The sequence below is a fragment of the Anopheles bellator genome, chromosome 2, assembly GCF_943735745.2.
Source record: "Anopheles bellator chromosome 2, idAnoBellAS_SP24_06.2, whole genome shotgun sequence".
Classification (NCBI taxonomy): domain Eukaryota; kingdom Metazoa; phylum Arthropoda; class Insecta; order Diptera; family Culicidae; genus Anopheles; species Anopheles bellator.
The window spans coordinates 15,058,657-15,080,132 of record NC_071286.1 but is presented as its reverse complement, the minus strand read 5'-3'; the positions used below and the strand labels follow the sequence as shown (position 1 = coordinate 15,080,132).

Below are 21,476 nucleotides of genomic sequence, written 5' to 3'. Positions count from 1 at the left end.
AATTATTTATGGTGGTTCCTAACCGTCACGACACTGCAACGCAACCCCCGGAAACGCCGGTCAGCCCGGGAAGAGGTTCCAAACCTGTGTGTCCTCATGGTAACGCTGCCTGGAAACATGTTTACCGACGGCAAATCGGTTTGCGACCGGATCGCCTACGCTGGCCATTTGGCTGGTGAGGTTAGTAAGGTTAGTGAAACGCCCTTTGCCGGTGGTGCCCGTGAATAGTGACTCTGTGACTCCGCTGCAACACTTTAGAGCGCGACTGCGGGAGAATGATCAAAGAGCTGTACCAGCCAGCGGAACCGAAGTCGCATCGTCCGAGCTACGCCAACAAGGCGGTCATCCTGAGCAGCGGCAAGTGGGAGCAGATGTGGAAGAAGGTCACCAGCCCGGCCGACAAGGAGACGGAGGTGCTCTGCCAGCAGGAGCGCGAGTTCCGGGAGTACCTGAAGCGGAGCTCGAAGAAGATGACCGGCAGCTGGGAGAACACGGTGCAGAACATCCGCGACAAGAAGGAGGCGGAGCGGTTGCGGCGCGACAAGGCAAAGATTGAGGAAGGTAGGTAGAGGGCCTGATAGTTGAACCACAGCTGATACAGCTTTCCGGGAACAGATCAGCGCCACTACCGGGAGTTGAAGGCAGCGGACGAGATACAGCGCCGGGAGCTGATCCAGAAGGCGGAAGATCTGATCCAGAAGGACAAAGTGGGTCCGCGGGTTCTGGAGAGTGCGGCCAAGTTTTGCGAGGTGCTGAAGGGTCGCGAGCTGCAGCGCCAGTTCCGGCTGGAGCAGGATAATGCGCAGCACTTGCGCCGCCAGTCGGTCGATCAGCAGACACTGTCGCAGGCGAACCAGTGGTTGCGGTCTCATGGCGACCGGTTGCTGGAGGATCGGCAGCGGTTCGACAACTACAAGCGCGAGCTGAAGGAGACGATGGTGCGGAACCAGCAGCTGCAGCGCCAGCGCAAGGAGGCGCTGGTGGCCGAGGAGCAACAAAGCCTGGAGGTGATCGAGGGGGAGATGCGCCGGCAGCAGGAACGGGAACGTCGGGCAGCGGAGGAAAGCAAGGAGATGCGGCGCATGAGCGCCCTGGAGGCGATCCAGATGGCCGAGGACCGACGGGCGCGGCTGAAGCGCGAGGGCGAAATCGAGGACAAACTGATCCAGATCTACACCGAGGGTCAGCAGAACATCGCCAGCTTCAAGCAGAACCTGCACGTGAACAAGCACCGGTTCCGGGACAACTCGCACCAGCTGCGGGACGCGATCGAGCGGCAACGTGCGGCGCTCACGCAGGAGGAGCGCAACCTGCAGCGGGCCGCCGAGGAGAAGGAGCGGATCGCGTCGATCAAGGAGCGTGAGCAGACGGAGCAGGCGAAGCAGCTGAAGGCGGCCCGGATGCAGGCGCACCTGGACGAGATCGAGTGGCAGCGGCAACGCGAGGCCGAGGAAGCGGTCCTGACGCGGCGCGAGTACGAGGAGCGACTGAAGAACATCGACGTCACGTACGGCTTCGACCGGCACAAGGTGGCGGACAAGACGGCCAAGACGTACGCCCAGCGGAAGCTGCTGCTCGGCCAGATGGTGGAGAAGGAGGTGCGCGAGCGCCGGGAGGCGGACACGGCACTCGAGCTGCGGTACGCGAGGGACTGCGCCGACAAGGAGAACAAGCTGTTCCTGCAGTACGCCCAGGATCTGATCGGTGACGCTCGGGTCAAGGGGCGGCCCATCCTGCCGCTCCTGAAGACGGTGCAGAGCTACAAGCGGGAGCACTTCCACGACTTCAAGGAGGCGGACATCGTGCCGCAGCACCTACTGTCGCGTGTCCCGATCAACAACAAGCTGATCGAGCACGGGCTGCTGGACCGGTTCGAGCCGCACCAGAAGGCGCTGGTCATACCGAAGAAGTCGGCCCCGGCCGTGCGCGTACCGACCGCTGGGGCCACTCTCGGACTGGGTCCGTGCGACCAGCGGCCCAAATCCAAGGGAGACTCGCCCAAGGGTGTCGCGAAGGAAAGGCCTCAAGAGGGGGCCAAGCAGTAGGCGGCTAAGCCAGCCTAAGCATGGAAAACTTTGATGCTAACGACGACAGAAAGATATGTTTTTACCCGTTTTTTTTTGGCAGATTGATTGGCCCTGTGAGGCTCTATACTGCGGGTCTATTCATTCTAACGGATAAAAAGCCCTTCGAGTCGTCTTCTGATTAATAAATTAATGTGTGACCAACGAATGACGAAATTGCACAGGGAAACGATAGAAAGAAAGGTGTAAATTGGTGATACGGTGAATTGTTCTAGTCGCAATTTTGCAAGTCGTCACTATAACCTTAAGCCTTTTCTTTTTTCGTTCTTTGAAGATTTAGAATGTTGAATTGGTTTATAATTTGGTTATTACCAAATTATAACCTCAATAAGCTGCTTTCTTTAGATATGTTCTTTTTTCCTCATTTGATTTTCCTTTTATTTCTTTGCATTTATTTTATTAAGTTGGAACTTAGTTCACATTAGTTTGGGGGTTCGTATGGTGTTGTTTTTTTAACCTTTAATGTTTGCTCACTAACATTTTTAGTTTTTAACTGTTTTCCGTTGCGCCAAACAACATGGCGGACGCCAACCACGATTTGGCACTTCCCGGGGTACTCCTGTCATCTGGTTGACCGTTGAAAATTTCTCACTTCGCCAAGGCGATGTCAAACGAAAGCGCGCGCACTCGAATCGTAGTGCTTCCAACAGGTCCCGGCGGCGGCGGAATATGGCGCGCACGCCCGTCCGTGGCCACGTGCATTTGTTTGTAAATAAACCTCCAAAAGCGCGATTGGGGGGCCGCAAGTGCGCAGTCTCCGCCGCCCGGAACCGCGAGCGAAGAAGTAGAAGCAGAGCAACCTGTCAGCGAACGCCAGCCGAACCTGGGGTCGACGTTGGCGCTCTGAGCGCGCGCACGCACCTTCACGCGCCCGATGGAAAATTCACTCCCAGTCGGGTTCGACCATTTTTCCAGTGCGGCCATTACATCGCTACGGGCTGGTTTCGGTGGTGCTCCGCTCCGGAACATGTAACTCCGTTGGGCGGTTTTCGGTTTTTCTGGTAAGTTTTGTGCGGAGGGGCCAAAATGGCAGTGGTATCGCGTGTCGACCGTGAAAACCGAGTGCCCTGGCTGGGCGTTCCTTTGGGACCCGGAAAATTCTCCACCATCGCTCCACCAGATGGGATGGGTGGTGCTGAGATCCGATTGTATCGCTCCATGTAAGCGGTTATATAATTCGTCCAGCTGGTGGGCCACACCTGGACCAATGGATCTAACGCGGCCACCGGAAGTGAAAATGGATTTTCATCACGGCGAACGGTGTGCGCTGGTGCTGCTCGTTAGAGGAAGTATCTGGTGACGTGGAATAATTAGGTCGACCTTTCTAATATGGCGGATATGATGCACAGTGCCAGCTGTGCCAAACGGGAGCCATGGTTCAACAAGGTGTGGTGCCTCGGGATACCGTGAAGTGAACATTTTACTTCGAACGGACAGGATTTCCGCTTCTGGAGAACCGTCGCGGAAGGAGCATAAATCCCGGAAGCGGAACGGACCAGGGATTAAATTGATTGGCGCAGCAACAGATCGACGGTACTTATTGAATTAACGAAGCCCTTCAATCGAGCGTCGAGCGTGGCCGAGTGAAAGTGAAACATTTTGTACACCACCATCTATCTATAGGGAGTGCGCCAGGAACAACGTGATTTGAGGGCTTACATAAAAATTTTATCACCCCCGAGGGCCGTAAAAGCGGAACACCACTCCCCACGATGATGGTCCGATTAGGGCCACTCTTTTCTCGCTCCCCGGACCCGTTCTGCGCCTGTACCGCCCGGAGTAGGAGATGGAGTGTGCGCGCGTGTGTGTTTGTGTGTCGGCGGCATGTAAATCATCGGTCGGAGCGATTCGGAGCCGGAGAGCAAGTCGAGCGCCATCAAAACAAAACCTCTGCTCGCGCCACACGCATTCGGGATCGATGAAATCAGCTGTTGAATTTGACACTTGCTCGATGCCATTGCGCAGAGGCGAGCCCCACTCCGAGCCTCCCCCCACCGAGACGAGCCCACAAAGGATCAGTGACCGGCCAACGCGGTCCAGAAAACATAAACAGAGGCATAATCGATGAAAATCGAATCAGATTAGCCGACTCCGTTTTTGAGCCTGGCACTGCTGCAGGATGCGGTGGCCGGGCACTGGGTGGCACCATTTTCATGGCCGACTTGGCGGGAGAGCGAGAGCGAGGGAATGCATAAAATTGGCTCATCTGTTGCTTGGCGGCCGTTCCGCTTGGGGCGCGCATGTGACGCGCCCCGGGGCTTGGTGCCAAATTTTATTTCCCGTCTCATTGGAAGCGCCAGCGTTGTTTGCTTGTCCTTCGACTCGGCTGGGGAACCCGCGCCACAAGGCTCAACAAGTCCAGTGTGAAAGTGTGTACCGATGATGTGTCCGCTGGCCAACTACTTGATGAATCGGAAACTGTTGCTCAGCCGAACAGTCCTTGGCACTGCATCAACGATAGTACTCGCGCTGTGTGTAATTAGAATTCAATGACATAAACCGTAATTGGACTAACGGGTTGGGGTATTTTTGTTGTGCACGACCAGGCATATCAGAACTCACTGGCAAAAGGCTGATTCATCCGTTCCACCATGTTATCCCACCAACAGAACCTACTTTCCCACCTGTCTCGCCATGGCGAACACTTCGTCCACCAATCCCATCGACGAGGGTCTGCAGGACCTGGGCGTACCGGTTCCGGTCCAGACGTTCCTGTGGCAACAGATCGCACCGTTCATCCGGCCCAAGCTCGGCAAACTGCACGAGGCCAGCTGCATGGTATGTATGCGGTGCGGTGCTTCCGCTGCCCCCTTGCTCACGGTGGCAGTGTCCTTAAAAAACCGATAACTTCCTTACAACAGTGCCCTCAAACGCCGTCTGCAAAGAAGAAGCCATTAACAATTGTACATAATGTGTTCCCTTTTTACGTTCATGAGGCCTGGCAGTTCAAGTACTGGCGGCTCCATTCAACTAAATCCAACATTAAAACAATGTGCAGGTTAACTAACAAAGCTAAGCATTGGCTCAAAAGTATTATTTTTACTTACTTTTGTAACATCTTCGTTATTATTGTTAAAAAACTACTAAACTTATCGTATTCCAGTGTGAGCTGTGAGTGTAAATAACGGGCAAACATAAATTCGGCACATAGCAACGGCACTAAAGGGCCCAGCGGAATCCCGGACAAGAGAAAAAGCCTCAAACACTGAACATAATTATATACATAGTCGTGCGAATTGATGTTGATTTCATGCTTCTCCTTTCTTTTCTTCTGCCAATCTCTCAATGTTTGCTATTGTCATCATGTGCCCCAAAACAACAAACCAAAACAAATGTCAAAAACCAACATCATACATACAAACAAACACCTCCAAAACGTTAATCATTCTGCGCGTACCGCGAAACAAATTGAATTCTCGCTCTCTGTTTTCGCGCGAAACAATAACGCAAAATTGTATTGTACGATAGTTCTGTCAACACGCACCCGGACACCATGTAAGTGTAAATAACTTCATGTGGTTGATGATAAAATCCTGCGTATCCATACGTTTTGTTCGTTCGATACTTTGCCATCATGCCAGCGCTGGTTTGGTCTCGGTAAAGCCGCTAGCTAGCGATTGGAATGCGATAGCTGTCGTGTAGAGCTCCCACCGCCATTAGTACCACTTTGCGCGTCACGTTCACGGAACTCACCTTAGCTGCCGTAGGATTAGTGCTGCATCCCAACCCGGTGCAGCAGCAGGAACATTACACCGTAGCCGTAGTCACTGCACACGTAGTCCGTAGTCGCCCGTAGTGTCCTCACGTCGCAGAACATTAGCGATGGTAGTGCGCTTTTCACATCCAACTCCCAGTCCCGTCCGTCAGTGGAAGTAGTTCTTGTAGCTGCCTCACCCGTTGGGAAGCTCGCCGTTCGTATCGCATGGTTTGGGCATGATTATGGCATGATTTTGAATCGTTCGCAGCTAGATCGTAAGGCATGCTGGTCCGTTTGCAGAGCAATTCATTATGAGCGGTCACCGGCCGTGGCTGCCAATCATTGCGCATGGTTGCTGTATTTTGTACCCTCCGATTTGTGAATGTTCAAGACACGCAGTCAAGGCTCTAAACTAGACTAGGATTTGCCATTTCTCCACGCGAATCTTATTAATGCGCACCGTTCTCTTTCCAACGCAGGAGCTGAAAGAAGCCTGCAAGGTATGTAGATGGAAGCCTGGTAGCCCCGGGTTGGCCCACTCACGAGAGTCGATCATATTTTACAGTCGTTCGAGAAGGTGCTTGTCCAGAACATCCAGTTCGGGCTGTCGCCTTCGCTTTCCTCGGCTCTGGAATCCATCCCAAGATGGCGCATCGTGCAGGCGGCCCTGCCCCACGTTATACACTGTGCCGGAGCGTTGATGCACAATCGGTGAGTGGTTTGTTGGCACGCTGTGGACGCGCCTGGTTACACTCCTTTCCTTTGCAGGGTCAAAGATCTGCAAGCTCTCGGATCAGCGGAAACCAAAATCCTCTACACGCTACACTGGATACTGTTGTTCGCGGCCGAAGAGTGTGCCGATGCCGAAGCCGACAAGGACAATGCCACCAACAACTACCTGTTTTCGATTCCCACCATATCGGTAGGTGTCGTTCGGGACGCTCGTTGTGACACGGTGCACACATTACTAAGCCTTCCGCTCTTCTGTCCTTTTGTAGCTGTTTGTGTTTCTGTTCGCCCCGATCGCCCACATGCTGAAGGAGTCGGACTTTCAAAACTTTCGCCTCGAAAATGGGTTGAAAATGTGGCAAGGAATGTGGGAGTACCGTGCCCCGAATGCGCCCTGCTTTACGGCCCCCGTCAAGCCGAAGGCTCGCAACTTGCTGAGCTCGGTCAGCACCACACCGTCACCGGAGGTTTTCTCGCCAAGTACGGCTACTATCGGCTTAGTGGCGCAGGACAGTTTCAATTCAACCGTACTCTTTCACGTTTCACAGAGAAAAACGAAAACATCGAATCACCGCCCAGTATGTCGTATTCTGGAACCGTCAAGCACGACGATGAGCTGTCGTTTGTGTCGTCGCCGAAGGATTCCGTCTTTCCGGAAACCATCCCCGAGGAAGCGTCCAGCGTCGAGGAGGAACGGGTCGTTATCTTTCGGCTGCCGATGGATGGTGGAGCGCCGGACCCGTCGTACTATACGGCCGATGCGAGTTTGCTTCACCATGGTGCCAAGTTCAATAAGCAGCCCCACCAAACGGCCAGCAGCAGTGGCACCACCGGTCCAAAGCCACACCCTCTGCACGACGCCCGGCACGACCACCATCGAGGCGAAGCGACGAGCTTTGACTTTGACAAGATCGACACGTACAGTGTAAGTTTGGTGTGACTGGCGAGGATACTTGATGGTTCATTCGGAGCGTCTTTTTTCAGAAGGACTCAAAACCCAAGACTAGCTCCTCCACAGAACGGGAGTCTTTTGATACGGACCCGAAGTTGTCACAGACCCACAAGTGTGATGTGGTGGCGGCCACCTTCCTGGATGTGGCAGTCCTGCGTTGCCTTTTCATTTCGCACTGGCAAGAGGAAGGCGTTTACTGGAGCCTGCATTATCTGTACAATAGGTAACAGCACCGGCAAAAAGGTAACCCGTTTCCTGTACGGCACTAACCGCGGTGCACTCTTTTAGGCTGCGCGATATAAGCGAAGAAACGTCAGTTCTTCCATCGCACCCGAGAAGACGATCGAATTCGTTGCCAATACCGCAGATTGAGATTTCGCTCTATCAAGGGCCCACGAGCAGTCGCGATAGCCCTAGTATCGGGTCGGTCAACAAGGACTACATTGAGATACCGGATCCACCGATCAACGCCATGCTAACCGACTCGCTGTGCTACACGGCGAAGGTTTCATCCGAGGACAGTTCCCTTGGACCGATGACCGAGCGTAAGGGCAGTGAGAAGAAGCGTCGCGTAAAAATGGCTGATCTGCGCACCCTCATCGAAACACGCATCTTATCCAAATCCGACCGGGGACTGGAAAAGATTGGGCTGGATGCGAACAGCAACGGAAAGCGGCTGCAGCAAATGGTATCTCACTGATCAACGCTAGATGAACTGTTACTCAATACACCTTCGTTTGTAGGAATGTCACCGAAGTTTGGACACCGGCGAACGGCAACTGTCCCGCTCGGCGTCGATGATCTCACGGACACCATCGACGAATCTGGTTAAAGGCAAAAGTATGCCAAGTTTAAGGTATGCATCATCTGACAGGGTGTTCCACAAAATGTGCATGATTCTATGTGGACTAGAGGATCATTCGATACTTCTTCACGCTATCGCTAGCGCTATCGTATGCTAGTGGTCTCTCAATCAACCTCCGCTATTACTGCATCGATGTTAACGATGTTGACAGCAGTATCAGCTTCTGAGCTTGATTCTCGCACAGGCTAACGATCGCAATCTAATTCTAGACAACAGTTGTAAGAAATTCGATGTTTTGCACCTCTTCTCTTCAAATGTACTTTCTAATAACCCACGCTATAACCGAGCATAAAGTCATTTTCTATATCTATTTTACTGTGCTGTAAAATCTCCATTCCTTCTCCATCTGTAAAACGATACCAGCTGTCTCATTGATGGCGGGTAAGTTTCTCTTCGTTCACCTACCCCCAAAACGCCTTCCCATGCTATCCCGCTAACCACCATCCGGACTGCTATCGGTATCGCACTATCAAAATTGGTACTCCCACCTTCATTTCGATCGATCCCGAACACCTTCGCCGTAGTGCGTCCGTGGATCCCGCGCTAAGTGGAACTAACGAAGCCTGGTGGTGTACTTTACAGATTGCATCGTGCCATCGAGCCAGCGCCGAAAATCATCCGGAACGTGCAATCGAGCACTCAGTCGCGGCAATCGAGCACCACTCCTAAGTACCCCATCATTACCGTCACCGAGCACACGCCGACACCATCGCCGGACTTTATGAAACGACAGGTTAGTTCCAGCGGCTTGCAAGTATTGTCCGACGCTCCTGGCGAACGCTATCTTGCAGGGTTCCATCGACTCGCAGCTGGACGCGCTCAGTGCCGGGGGCAGCACCGGAATCTTCAAGTCACAGATGCTCCGTTCACACACCGATTCCCACATCGGGTACACGTGCGTGTCGGACGAAACGGAAGCGCCCGGGTCCTGTTTCTACATCACCAAGGAGGGCACCATCGACTACGAGGTCGTCCTGCTGGCCGTCCACTGTGTGTTCAAGCGGGACTCGAGCGTGTGTACGCTGCGCGTTCTCGAGGCGGGCCTAAACATTTGCGAAATCCTGATGGACCTCGGTGTGCTGAAGCTGGGCGATCATGCCCACTCACTTACGGTCGGCATTGTGAAGCGCGCCTTCATGCACCTGGGCTGCCCGCATGGGTGTAACGATGGTAAGCGTCCTGCCAGAGTGCCCTCTAGAGTGACCCCTACAGTTCAATCGATCGTCTTACAGCAAACCGCGGTCCACCAGCGGAAGTGCTCAGAACCACGTGCAACTCCGTGTTGTCGCGACTGCTGCGCCAGAACAGCAAGCTGCTGAAAAGCAATCTGCGATCGTTCATCAAGGAATCGTCCATGCACGAGGTGACCGACTTCTTCCATGCGTATCTGGGCTTCTGTGTGGATCCCAGCTCGCTGCTGTCCCCGCTAAGTAAGTTGTGTGGCACTGGGCAGTCAATGTTGTCACACCCGAATAGCTATGCATCAGTTTCCCGTCGTGGCCGTTTTTGTTACCAACGCTAGGCTATGCTCAATCTACCTATCTTCTGCTATCGTCTATACTCTTGATTATCCAACTCGCTTATGATTTCATCACCAAACACGGGTTTCGGAACTACCACTTTCTTGTGGTGCCACCCTTAGAGCGTGCCGTTACCTAGCTCGCGGTTCATGGTAGCGCTCCTTACTTACTGCACATGTTCTGAATCTTTATTTTGCTATAAACATTTGCGTTAGACGACTCGGTGTCAGCGTTCGATCGGACAACTACACTAGGTACCTTGTACAGTATCTGATCGCATCATCCATGGCTCCTAATCACCTCTCAACCTTTGCTTCAACCATGCATTCTGTCGAAAGGTGCTTTTTGCTGCTCTCTGTCACTCTATACACTTCATTGTCCTGCTTCGCATAGCAGCAGCTGGGCGAAAAAAATTCCTTTCCAACGCCATTGGACTTGAGTCGCTTGCGTTGAACCAAAATTTGTACAACACACAACCAGATCTGGAGCTTAGTTCGATTGGCCACCGTTTTCAGCTAGCTGCTAACTTAGAGACCCCCTGTGGGAGTGAAATATGACAAATTTAACCATCACCACGTACCCATTGCTTGTCGAGTAGAAAGCTTGCACGTATATGTGTTTCATCTTCACCGATTCAGACCATAAGAGATCATCTGGCATAAAATCGTTGAACCCTGACTTTGGCGGTATATCAGGCGGCCAGGGCGGTTACGCGACCAACTTCGGGAGCGGTCTGACCGGCGGCACCGAGAGTCCGGTCATCGCGGCCGTCTTCAAGACGCTGGCGACCCGGTTGGTGCGTTCGCTGAAGGAGCTCAAATCGCAGGACAACCTGGCTCTGTACAGCGACGTGCGTCAACTGATCACCTACGTCAAAGGTGCCCACGGTGGCCCGTTCCGGGTCGTGGCGCTCAGCGGCATTCTGGCCGTGACGCCGCGGCCACACAAGCAGGCCCCGAACATGCAGACCACGCGGGTTATACGGTAAGCCGGCAGCGGACCTGTAATTTTGACTGAACAGAGTGTACGAAGCGCGCCTCTTCTCTATCTACTTCCATCCGCCCTTCACGTCCAGCCACCTGCCCACGAACGACATTCAGCTGCTGCAGCAGGATGAGAAGGCGCAGCGCAAGCTGTTGTTCAAGAAGAAGAGCACTTCTTCGACGTGCGTCGTAAGTAGAGCTAAATGTCCTATCGGTGTAACTATCTCTCAATAAGATAAATACTCAAACGTGTAGATCGTTCCTTTCCTGTTGCAGCTGTTAGAGACGGAGGGATTCGAGGAACCGGGGTACCGGGCTAGTCAGAGCCCGCTGAGTAATCCGCGACGTAAGGGGCCGCAAGTGCGGCCCACGCTAACCCCCCGGCACAGTGAGCGTGCCCTTCTGTCTGATTCTACTTCCAGCTCCGAGCGCAACTCGGTCGGCCGGCTGACGGGCATCGTGCGCTGGTTCCGTCGCTCCAAGGACCGCGATTCCATCGACCTCGAGTCGGGCATCATGGGCGCCAGCGGTAGCGAGTCGATGACGAACTTCATGCGCAAGGGATCGCTCAACTTCCAGACGCGCTCGACCCGCGCCACCGAAGGCATCGGTCGCTCGATCCAGAAGGCAAAACGGCGTGTGGAGCGCCGCCTAAATCGACTCGGTATCGGCAAGGGCAAGAAGAAGACCGGAGGAACCGAGGATACGGGTGGTGGATGTGAGTATCCGGTGGTGGTCGAGCACGCCACAACCTCATTTCTTTTTCGCTTTTCAGATTTCAGTCGCCGGAGCTCCCTGGACATTAGCGATGGACCACGCGAGTCTGAGGTGGTGGTGCTGAAGGAGCGCAGACTCATTCCGACCCTGCCGGTGCGGGAAGGGATGGCCAGGTTTGCTCTGCTGCTCGAGGTGTGCGCCCCCGGATCGGTACCGGATCCAGCGCTCGTGACAGCCCTCTTGGATCTGGTAAGTTGCTAGTATTCGAAGTGTTTGTTTCCAAGTCTCTCAATATGTCGTACTTTCCCGTCCGTTTAGCCTCAAGCCCCAATAGTGGCCAGAGCAGCATTTCTCATCGAGTGTGCCCACTTCGTGCATCTGTGCAACCGCGGACAGTGGCCATCGTGGATGAAGCAAAATCTGCCCGTATTCAGACCCTCCGGACCGGCGATGGGTACCCGTTCGGCAATGGCTGCCGGAACACGTCGGGCACACGTCCTCCAGCGGGTGGCAGGAAAAATGTTCCATCAGGTGCGTTTACGTTCGATCGCCTCAGACGTCTGAGATTAACGGTTCGCTTTCACTCTAGTGGGGCGAAGCGCTTGGTGCACGTCTGAATGAGATGATCAATAACGAGAAGCAAAACGCGGACCAGCTAGCCGCCAGTTTGTTGGATGCGGAGAAACAGAAACAGTTGTTACAGCAGGACGAAGAGGAGGATTTTTTGGATGAAAGTAAGCAACAACTGCATCTTCTAGGAGCGCCCCACTGAAGGTCTGTGGTCCTTCTCATCATTTCAGCAAGCGTCAATCCGCACGGCAACGATTGCCCACCGGCTCTCAAGCTGATCGCTTGTGTGCTTTTGCTGGAAATTACGGCGTTCTTGAGAGAAACTTACCAAACGTTGCCGAAGGCGTCGCGTTTGTCCACCAAAGAGAAGCACGCCCCGTGGGATAAGGTGTCTCGGTTAGTACTCGTATCGAATTTGCCCGTGTGTTAATGCTTCGGTGCGCCAATCATGGTTTCTTTCGATAAACAGGGGTGACACCAATCGACGTTGGTCGATGGCTCTCAGCTCGATGGGCCATTCGCAGACATCGGCCCAAAGCCTGCAGTCAATTGCCGGCCAAACGGAGCGCAAGATCTCGTTCGTCCTGCAGGAACCGGATAACGAGTCGGAAAATAGTAGTAATACGACCCTTACGATCCAGGGAGAGGAAAATGTTCAGCGTAAGTAGTACGGTAGTGCCACCATTAAGCGATACACAATAGTTAAGGCATCCACGAATGATGTCCCTCTTGCAGAAGGAAAGCGCACTCTGGCATCTCGTAATATTTTGCTTCGCCGTGGTACCTCAACTACGCCCGCCGGTGGTTCCTTCAAGCGCCGGTCCTTGAAGCTTCGCAGAGGGGCCAAGGATTTGAAGGAAGTGGAAAACGAATGTTCGTATCAGAAAATTACACAACACCATGGTTGTGCTCAAACTCTGCCTCTGCTTACAGATCCGGTTCGTCGTACCGATTCCATTCAATCGAAACGGAAGGTCTCTTCGCTGTCCGACAGAAGCGATAACTCGGAACCGGGACAGATCAGCGGCGGAGAAGAATCTCCAGGCATTTTGAGGTAAAGAAAGGGATATTTTCTCTGTTTGTGCATAGAAGTAATAACCCTCTGCTCCGAACAGTGACGATCAACCTCCGGAGTCTCCGTGCGATTCCAATGATTCGGACGAGACGACGAAAAATTTGCCGTGGCTGAAGGCGGTATCAAATTTTCTTGGGTCGTTCAACTACTACTGTGATCATCAGAATTTTTGTCATCCACACTGCTACCGCCGGCACATGCGAGCGGCCGCCAAGCTAATTCGTGCCATTCGTAAGGTAAGACATAAGCATCGTACAAAAAATGTGTGATACATTTGTCCTCCACGCGACACCCTGATGAAATCTGCCCGTTTTGGTTCTATCTGCTCGAAAGCGCTCGAATGAGTGTTCGAGCAAAACGTACTGTGTTGTAGCACGCATGCGCCCACAGCACCGTGTTCATATAGCGTTACGGAAGCGTGAGCTCCTGTAGCCTCTTTAGCTCAGTGGTAGAGCGCTGGTCTCGTAAACCAGCGGTCGTGAGTTCAATCCTCACAGGAGGCAGATGCGTTCGAAATACTTTTTGTAGATTTTCAAAACCTTTTTCAATTTTTTTTAAACTTTTCAGATTCATGGCGATGAGTTTGGGGTTAGTGCTTCTAGCTACGCCCAACCGAATGAGTCCGCGAAAGGAACAACGAGACGCGACCGCTCGAAGCAGGTCCGCAAAGTATCTGATCAAAGCTCGTCGCAAACTTCGCCATCAAAGCGCAAAGACAGTGTCACGAAGCGAGATCGGTAAGCATTACACAGGGCGGTGGATTGATTCCTAAATGACTGCCCATCCTTCTGTTGTTCCACAACTCCAGCATCGTACTGCAAGACGAATCGGAACCGAACACTTCCCAGTACTCAACGTTTATTCACGAGCCGAAGCAGCACCAGGAGGATCCGCCGGTGTTGAAGTACATCAAAAATCAAGTACGCGATGTGTTCCACTCGACGATTGCATCGCTCGTCAAGGGAGCGGCCGTCCTAACGGAGGAACAGTTTGTCGAGGTCATCCCCATTGCGTGGGAATTACTGCTGGAAACCGATCAGGAAGTGTCGGCGGCTTCCGCTGCGCTGTTCATACTGGCCTCGGTGAAGGCACCGAACACGGCCACCGACATTATGCAGCGCTCGCTGAAGAACAAGTGCCCCAACACACGCATCCAGGCGATCCTGCGCTATCAGGTGCTGTGGAAGAACCGCTTCCAAGTGTGGCCCCGGATGGAGGAAGGAGCGCACCTCTCGTTCAAGGTGCCACCACCGGGCATCGAGTTTACGCTGCCCTCGCCAAAGATAGGCATCGAGAGCCTCCCGGTCGTCGATCCGCCCTGGATGCCCAGACAACAGAACAAGGATATGGAAGTGACATTGAACCAAGAGCGACACGTAAGTACTGTGCTGCGATCGCAGAACTGTCCGGTCATTGAAGACGTTTCGTGACGTTTGGTTCCCTACCGCAGCGATCGCTGGTGACTGCGACAAAAACGCGAAAGAAGCAGCAAACGGAAGCGATCCGGCATGCGATGATTCAGCAGGAGGACAAACAGCGCTCGGAACGGCAAAGTTTCCTCATCACCACGATCCCCGTCACGCAGCAGGCGGCACACGAGCCCGGGCTTGATCATGGACCTGCCGAGGATCACGTGGAGGAGGAGGAAGATGGCACCCGGTCGGCGATACACATGCACGCGGCCCACTCGCTGTTCCCGTCTTGCCTCTGCTCGTCCGTAATGCAGATCGTGGCATGCTTGGATGACGCGGCTGTCAACTCGGACGGCTGCGCGGTCTACGAGGTGGCCTACCAAGTGATCTGGATCTGTCTCGTCGAAGATTCGGCCCTGTTTCTACGGTACGTGCTGGAGCGCCTGACGCGCGATCATCAGGATCAGATGTTCAAGCTGTTGCGCCACCTGATACGGTTTGTGCCGAGGTTGCCGCAGCAGGCGGCTTTCGCCCTGTACAACTACATCATTGGCTACGTCATGTTCTACGTACGATCGACCCACGAATGCAGCCAGCAGGTACGTTACCAGTGGTCACACAATCCAACAAACGTTCCTCATTCGAATGGTTTCGTTCGTTGTAGCTCGTCGGTTCCGCACTGTCGGTCCTGTGGATGGTGGTCCACAGTGTCCACGGCATCATGTTCAAGGACTTGAAACAGATTCTGCGCAAAGAACAGTGCGATGCTTCGATACTGCTGACGGCGAACGTTCCCTCGGCCAAGAAGATCATCGTGCACGGTCCGGAAGGTAGGTTGGACGGGTGCCGGCGAGGTCAATTCCCCCATTTGTAATCCCATGTGGCTACCCTATCCGACAGACGAGGGTGGCATACCGTCTCAGTTCCCGGTGCAGGAGGATACGCAGTTTTCGCAGCTTCTTAACGAGTCGTTGGACTTTTTCGGGATCGACGAGAAGAAGCATGCCCAGCACGTCCTCGTCGACTACAAGAGCCACCAGATCCTGAACCCGAACTGGTACGTGCGCGATCTGTACTTTTTCAAGCGCTCGCAGTACCCGCAGCTCCGGCTGGTCGAGATGAAGACGGAGGACTCGTTCAATGCGCTGCAGCGCCAGGAACTGTGCAAAAAGTTTGTCGAAATCGGAAAGGTCCACCTGACGTGGGCCATTCTGAAAAACGTTGACATGGTGGTGCAGCGGGTCGTGTTTCTGCACGAGGAGCTGATGAAGCTGCCCTCCTTCCCGCGGAAGGCGCTCGAGGTGGACCTGGACCTGCACCAGGGCGGCGAACTGGGCAAGGAGCTGCTGGGGCTCGACGTTCTCCACAAGTTCATGTGGGTCCGGCTGATAGCGCGCATGTTCGAGGCGATGGCCGGCAACTTTGCCTACTCGGCTGACATCCAGTTGTTTCTCAACGTGCTGTCCGGGGCCGCCCTGCTACACTCGGAGGACGCGTGCATCATGCGTTACGTCACGGCTACGTTCATCAACGCGGCGTCCAACTTTAAGAACATTTTCTCCACCAACGGCTACTTCATGATCATGCCGGCCATGCTGCAGGTGTACTCGCTGCACCAGACGAACAAACTCGTCACGACCACGATCGAGTACGCGGTGAAGCAGTTTTATCTGCTCAACCGGAAGCCCTTCATTCTGCAGATGTTCGGCTCCGTGTCGGCCATCCTGGACACGGACGAGAGCGGAACGTACGGCGAGGCGCACAAGGTACAGTCTAGCTGTCTCTTCAATCTGCTGCTTAGCCTCGAGACACCGTCCCCGGATCCGCTCAACATCGCGGAACTGGTGAAGGAACCGAAGCCACTGAAGGCCATCGATTTCTGTTACCACGACGAGGACGAAATGGTCACCGTGCTGGACTGCATCACGCTCTGCGTGATGGTTGTGTCGTACTCGGCCGAGAGCACCCGTGGCTACCAGATGCTGGTCAGTGTGCTTTGGTCCACTTGTTATTCTGCTTCTGCCGTACGCGTTCCGATCGATGTTCCCTGTTTCTTTGTAGATTATTTTGGAAGCCATTCTCCCGTGCTACATGCAGCAGATACAGTCCTCGTCGTACATTCCGCTCGAGGGCAAATGCGAGCGAGACATCATCCTACAGCTGGCCGTCACTATCCGCACGATGGTCCACAACTGCGAGGGACTGTCAAAGTAAGGGCGGGGTAAACGGTTAACGGCACGGTCCACCGTCGGTAACTGTCACTGTCTTACAGGAGCTACAACGGACCGTTCCGGAACAGCCCTGAGCACAAGGGATCCAGCCAGCGGAATTGCTCCCGCGGGCCGCCGTGTTCGCCGGGGCTGGACTACGACGACGAGTCACACGCCAAGTACGTGAGCGATATCGGACGCTCGAAGATACTGAACGATTCGGTGGACGATTCCGAAACGATTCGCGAGTATCGCCGCCCACGAGACGTGCTGCTGTCGGTGGTCGGTGACTTCATCATCTCGGCTTCGACGCGCCTAGCCGAGCTGGCCCGCAAGCAGGGCGAACCGAAGCCGACCGAGCTGCTGGACGTCAAGTGTCACGTGCGGTTGGCCGAAATCGCCCACTCGCTGCTGAAGGTGTCCCCGTACGACCGGGAATCGATGGCCTGCCGCGGGCTGCAGCGGTACATGCAGTGTATCTTCCCGCGCGCCGAATGGGCCGACGATCACGGCATGAAGCCCACGCTCGTCACGATCCTGCGCCGGCTGGACAAGGTGTTTCTGAAGATATCGAAGAAGTCGTCCGTGCGGCGCAACACCAACTGGGAGGCGGCCGCCGGTTTGCTGAAGGGCGTCTCCGAGGCCATCATCCGCTACCCGCACATACTGCACTGGCGCGAGATGAAGGCCCTGCTGACGAACGTGCAAAACCTGATCGTCAACGAGCCGGGAAATTTCCCGGAAGGGGTGTCCGGTGCCGGGGCTGCCCTCATGTCCAAGAGTCCGCCCGCCTTCTTCTGCTCGAACGTGGTACGCCTGGTGGCGCTGCAGGTCGTGAGTCCGGTCGACTCGCTGTCGCACGGCCTGGAGCAGATCTGTGGTGGGAGTGCCGACTTCCCGACGCAGGAGAAAGCTGAAGGCTTCCTGATGCACCTGCTGATGCCGCTGTGCCTGAAGGTGTGCAGCGGTCGCGGCATCTCGGACGTCGGTGAACTGAAGCAGTCCGACATCTCGTTCCTGGTGACGGCCGTCCTGAACGCGATGAGTCCGGTCGCCGGCCGGACGGCACAGTCCGGCATCCAGGCGAACCGGACCGGCGCCGATCTGCGCGCCGGATCGCTCACGTTCACCGGCAGCCGAGATGCGAAGCGACCGGCCAAGATATCGAGTGCTTTATATCAGGCCACCTTCCTGGCGCTGCGGGTGCTGTGCATTTGCTTCGAGACGCGCCTCTCGCACGAATGGCCTCGCATTGCGCGGGTTATGCGCGATCTCGGTAGGCGCAACGAAGCCGCACCGGAACTGTGGAGCTTCCTGGAGTTTGTCGTCACCCAGCGCACACCGCTCTACATCGTGCTGATGCCATTTATTCTGCACAAGGTACTGGGCCGGGGCAGAGGGGCGAAAGAACCGGAAAGGAATCCGATATCTGATCTTCTCTTTTGTTGCTCTGACAGATTTCGCAACCACCGATCGGTGATCACGAGAGACACATGCAGTTCCTGATCCGCGAGCGTATGCGTGGAACGCAACCATCCGGAGGCACCAAATCGCGCGGTGCCATCCTGCTCGAGTTGTCGCGCGAATTGCGCGAACTACGGGAAGAGCTCGAAAGCAGACGCTACGGTACGGCTGAACTCGGTACTGGGAGTGTTGTGGTCCATTTCTGCTAACCTGACGTCCACTTGCAGATCGTGACATGTCGACGGAGACATCGAAACGGGACATGCCGAATGTGCCGGCGGCCCCGGAACAACCGGTACGCCACCAGCAGCGCCCGTCTCTGATCTCGATGCTGACCGGGGTTCCACCGCCCACCAGTCTCCTGTCGGCGCTGCAGCAGGACGCACGCAGCGGAACGGGTATCTGCACGTCCAGCGACACCCTGTCCCAGCAGACGCTGCAGGCACCGAAAGGCGAATCACTGTCCAGTTCCACCACAACGACTACCAACAACAGGGACGCCGGGCTGCTCGCCGACTCCCAGAGTGCCGATCTGACGCTCACGTCCTGCACACTGGCCGAGGCCGGTTCGGTCGACCTACAGGCGACGCCGGGCAGTCAGGGGGTGCCTGTCATCGGTGGTGGCAATATCCCGCACCTGTCCCACTCCGTCTCGCTCCAGGCGTCGGCCGCCAAAACGCAGCCCCCACGGTTGCGGTTCGTGTCGTCGGTCGAGTTTAAAACCTCGTCCGGTGAAACCTCCACTACACCCCTCTCGCCCGACAGTCTGGCCGACGACAGTTCCGGCGAGAATCACAACAAACACCGCTTGCAGCGGTCGCGTGCCCAGAGCCGCAAAACGTTCCGCAACCGACGCGGTATGCGGTCGAACAATTTCAGTGAGCCCGGCTTCAGCAGCATCCCGACGGTGGCCGGCGGTGCAGGATTGGCCATGGTACCGTCCCCGTCCCCCACAGTCTCGGCGGTGGCTGGTGGACCCAGCGTGAGTGTGATCGGTTCCGGTGTGGTTGGTTCCGTCGCTGTGCCACCAACGGTGAACGAGCCGCCACCGTTCGAACCCATCAACCGTGCCATCGCCACACTGGGAGACCTGAGCTGGGACTCGGTGTCGCAGACTTCGTCCACCTCGGGCTACCGGGACAACTACAGTCTGCAGACGGGGCTGCTCTCGCCGGATGGCTCCCTCTCGGGGAACGCCCTCGGGGGACGCTCGTCTTCGCAGCACTCGCTGCTGATGCTGTTCGAGACGCAGGATGAGGACACGCTCATCTAATGCGCCAGCCCTTTCGTCTACTAACCCGCTTCGCCTGATTGCAAAAGAGTGTGGCGGCCAAACGATTACGGGACATCGCGACATGCTCTTTTGATGCGCCACGGCGGAATAGGCATAGGTAATGTTAACATGTGTAGAGAGGTATTGTTTTTAAAGCAAACCAATCGCCTTCGGACACCATAGCGTCCTGCAAGGCGTCAAACGTCCAGGAACGGTCTGTTGCGGTCTATAAGTTGGTCGATGTTAACGAATTGTTAGTCTGATAAGAGAAACGCGCAGCCGCGCGTGCGGTTAGCTTCCGGGTTTGGATTGAACGTTTTTAATGCATTAGAGTTCCACTCTTGTTTCGAATCATTTTAGGTCCCACGAGTCTTTTATATACAGTAGTACCGATAGGGCAAACGAGTATTTTGTATTGAGAGACGAATGTAGAGCCCACCCTTTTTAAAGCGACGAAGGTCGGCGTCGGCCATGTTTTGAACGGTTCCGAGGCGCGGACCGTGTACAAGTTTCCTTTTTATATATACAAGAGTATTAGAGTATTAGACTTGTTTATCGATGGTAAGCGGGCAACACTAAACAACCGATTCAACTGTTATCAAACAAGAAGCAAAAGCAATCAGTATTACTTCACCATTAGGGCTCGCCGTTGCGACCGAAACCAACACAACGCACAAAACCCGTCGTCGTGTTAACTGTTGACAATTTACCACCTATCCACCATCAGTATTTTAATCGCAGTCGCTGATAAGGACGAAGCAAAACGAGGTCTCATGCGAGGAACGCTTTTACTCAGTTGTTTTAGATACGAAATGGACCGTTAGGTTTTAACGTGAGGCGAAACAATAGGTGGCAACCATTGGCATTCGATACTGCATATCCCACCACAGAGAGAACGAGAGAGCGAGAGAGAATGGAATCGAAACTAGTGCCGCCGAGCATGCAGATTTTTTTAAACAACCACGTTAACTAACCTTCCTTTTTGACGACGACGACGGGTAACCGTAGACCGTAGCGAGGAGGCCGATGTTCTGTTAACCCACACCGTGGGAACGCAAGACCCCGGAACTCCCGAAGGCCCACCCGGCCACAGTATACAACTTTGTTGATTCCTTTCCCACCCAGACTGACCCAGACTTTGGTGGGGGACAGGACATTTGAACGTTATTCGAATCGGATCGATATACCTACCCACACACATACACCCGTATATTTATACATAGATGGCATTAGTTGTGCGATGAAGAATTTTACATTTTACGAGAGTGTATTTTGTTGTTCATGTTGTCCGTTTCGAAGTTGTTCGTTCGTTCGTGAAGATGAGATAGAATTAAGAGGAATTGGTGGTGGGGAATATAATCCAGGTTTGCGTCAGGAGAATGGCTGCAAATAGTGCGCCAGACACGTGCAACAGACTCCACCAACAATCAATCGGCAAGCAGCACGCGCATACGTATTGTTCTTGTAGCAACTACACATAACCCAATGGCGGGGCTCTCTGCTGCTTCGCCGAGCAATGCTGACTACGATCGTTTACCACTCAACTGGTTTGCGTTAAGTTACGGTTACGGTTTCTCGTTTGGTTCAAAGTAACCGCATGCACACGTTCAATCGATATGTTTCCGTCCACTAGGGATCAGTCACTCAGTACGTACGTTCGCTCAGGTTGCGCCAGCAGCACAGCATTGTTCCGCGAGGCAGATTGACCAAAGCTAACGGGTAACTAACGGGATGATAAATTTACAAATTTTAGCAGAATAGTGGAGTGGAATGTAACACAATAGTCACAAAGCAGTAACGATACAATACCGCTAACAACATACCCGTTAACAGCAAGCCTAAGAGGTCCAGCACTGAATCCATCTCAGCTCGGCAGTTTAAAGGTAACAAAAGTAGAAAGTGCACTGAGGCATGTGTGTTTGAGG

General features: G+C 54.3%; 2 protein-coding genes and 1 non-coding gene across 3 annotated transcripts; all 3 read left to right on the top strand.

The window, feature by feature from the left end:
* The first annotated feature begins 275 nt into the window (after positions 1 to 275).
* Positions 276 to 2,045, top strand: LOC131207060 (trichohyalin-like). The gene is made up of 2 exons (XM_058199669.1): positions 276 to 561; positions 616 to 2,045. Exons 1-2 carry the CDS (start codon positions 276 to 278, stop codon positions 2,043 to 2,045), a joined length of 1,716 nt encoding a protein of 571 aa, XP_058055652.1.
* A 2,673-nt stretch (positions 2,046 to 4,718) lies between these two features.
* Positions 4,719 to 19,575, top strand: LOC131208851 (protein unc-80 homolog). Its single transcript, XM_058201762.1, has 35 exons — positions 4,719 to 4,862; positions 5,553 to 5,579; positions 6,261 to 6,281; positions 6,347 to 6,492; positions 6,550 to 6,703; positions 6,780 to 6,990; positions 7,059 to 7,444; positions 7,498 to 7,685; positions 7,751 to 8,150; positions 8,206 to 8,318; positions 8,691 to 8,708; positions 8,910 to 9,060; positions 9,119 to 9,497; positions 9,560 to 9,757; positions 10,486 to 10,831; positions 10,923 to 11,019; positions 11,086 to 11,548; positions 11,606 to 11,796; positions 11,866 to 12,078; positions 12,137 to 12,281; positions 12,348 to 12,513; positions 12,587 to 12,777; positions 12,853 to 12,990; positions 13,051 to 13,171; positions 13,233 to 13,428; positions 13,760 to 13,929; positions 14,001 to 14,568; positions 14,643 to 15,203; positions 15,269 to 15,434; positions 15,505 to 16,589; positions 16,666 to 16,814; positions 16,877 to 18,194; positions 18,272 to 18,440; positions 18,506 to 19,156; positions 19,235 to 19,575. The coding sequence occupies exons 1-35, from the start codon at positions 4,719 to 4,721 to the stop codon at positions 19,549 to 19,551; spliced, it is 9,957 nt and encodes a 3,318-aa protein (XP_058057745.1). The 3' UTR covers positions 19,552 to 19,575.
* Trnat-cgu (transfer RNA threonine (anticodon CGU)) lies at positions 13,624 to 13,695 on the top strand. Its single transcript has one exon. It is a non-coding gene; the product is annotated as a tRNA-Thr (tRNA).
* Positions 19,576 to 21,476: the final 1,901 nt, after the last annotated feature.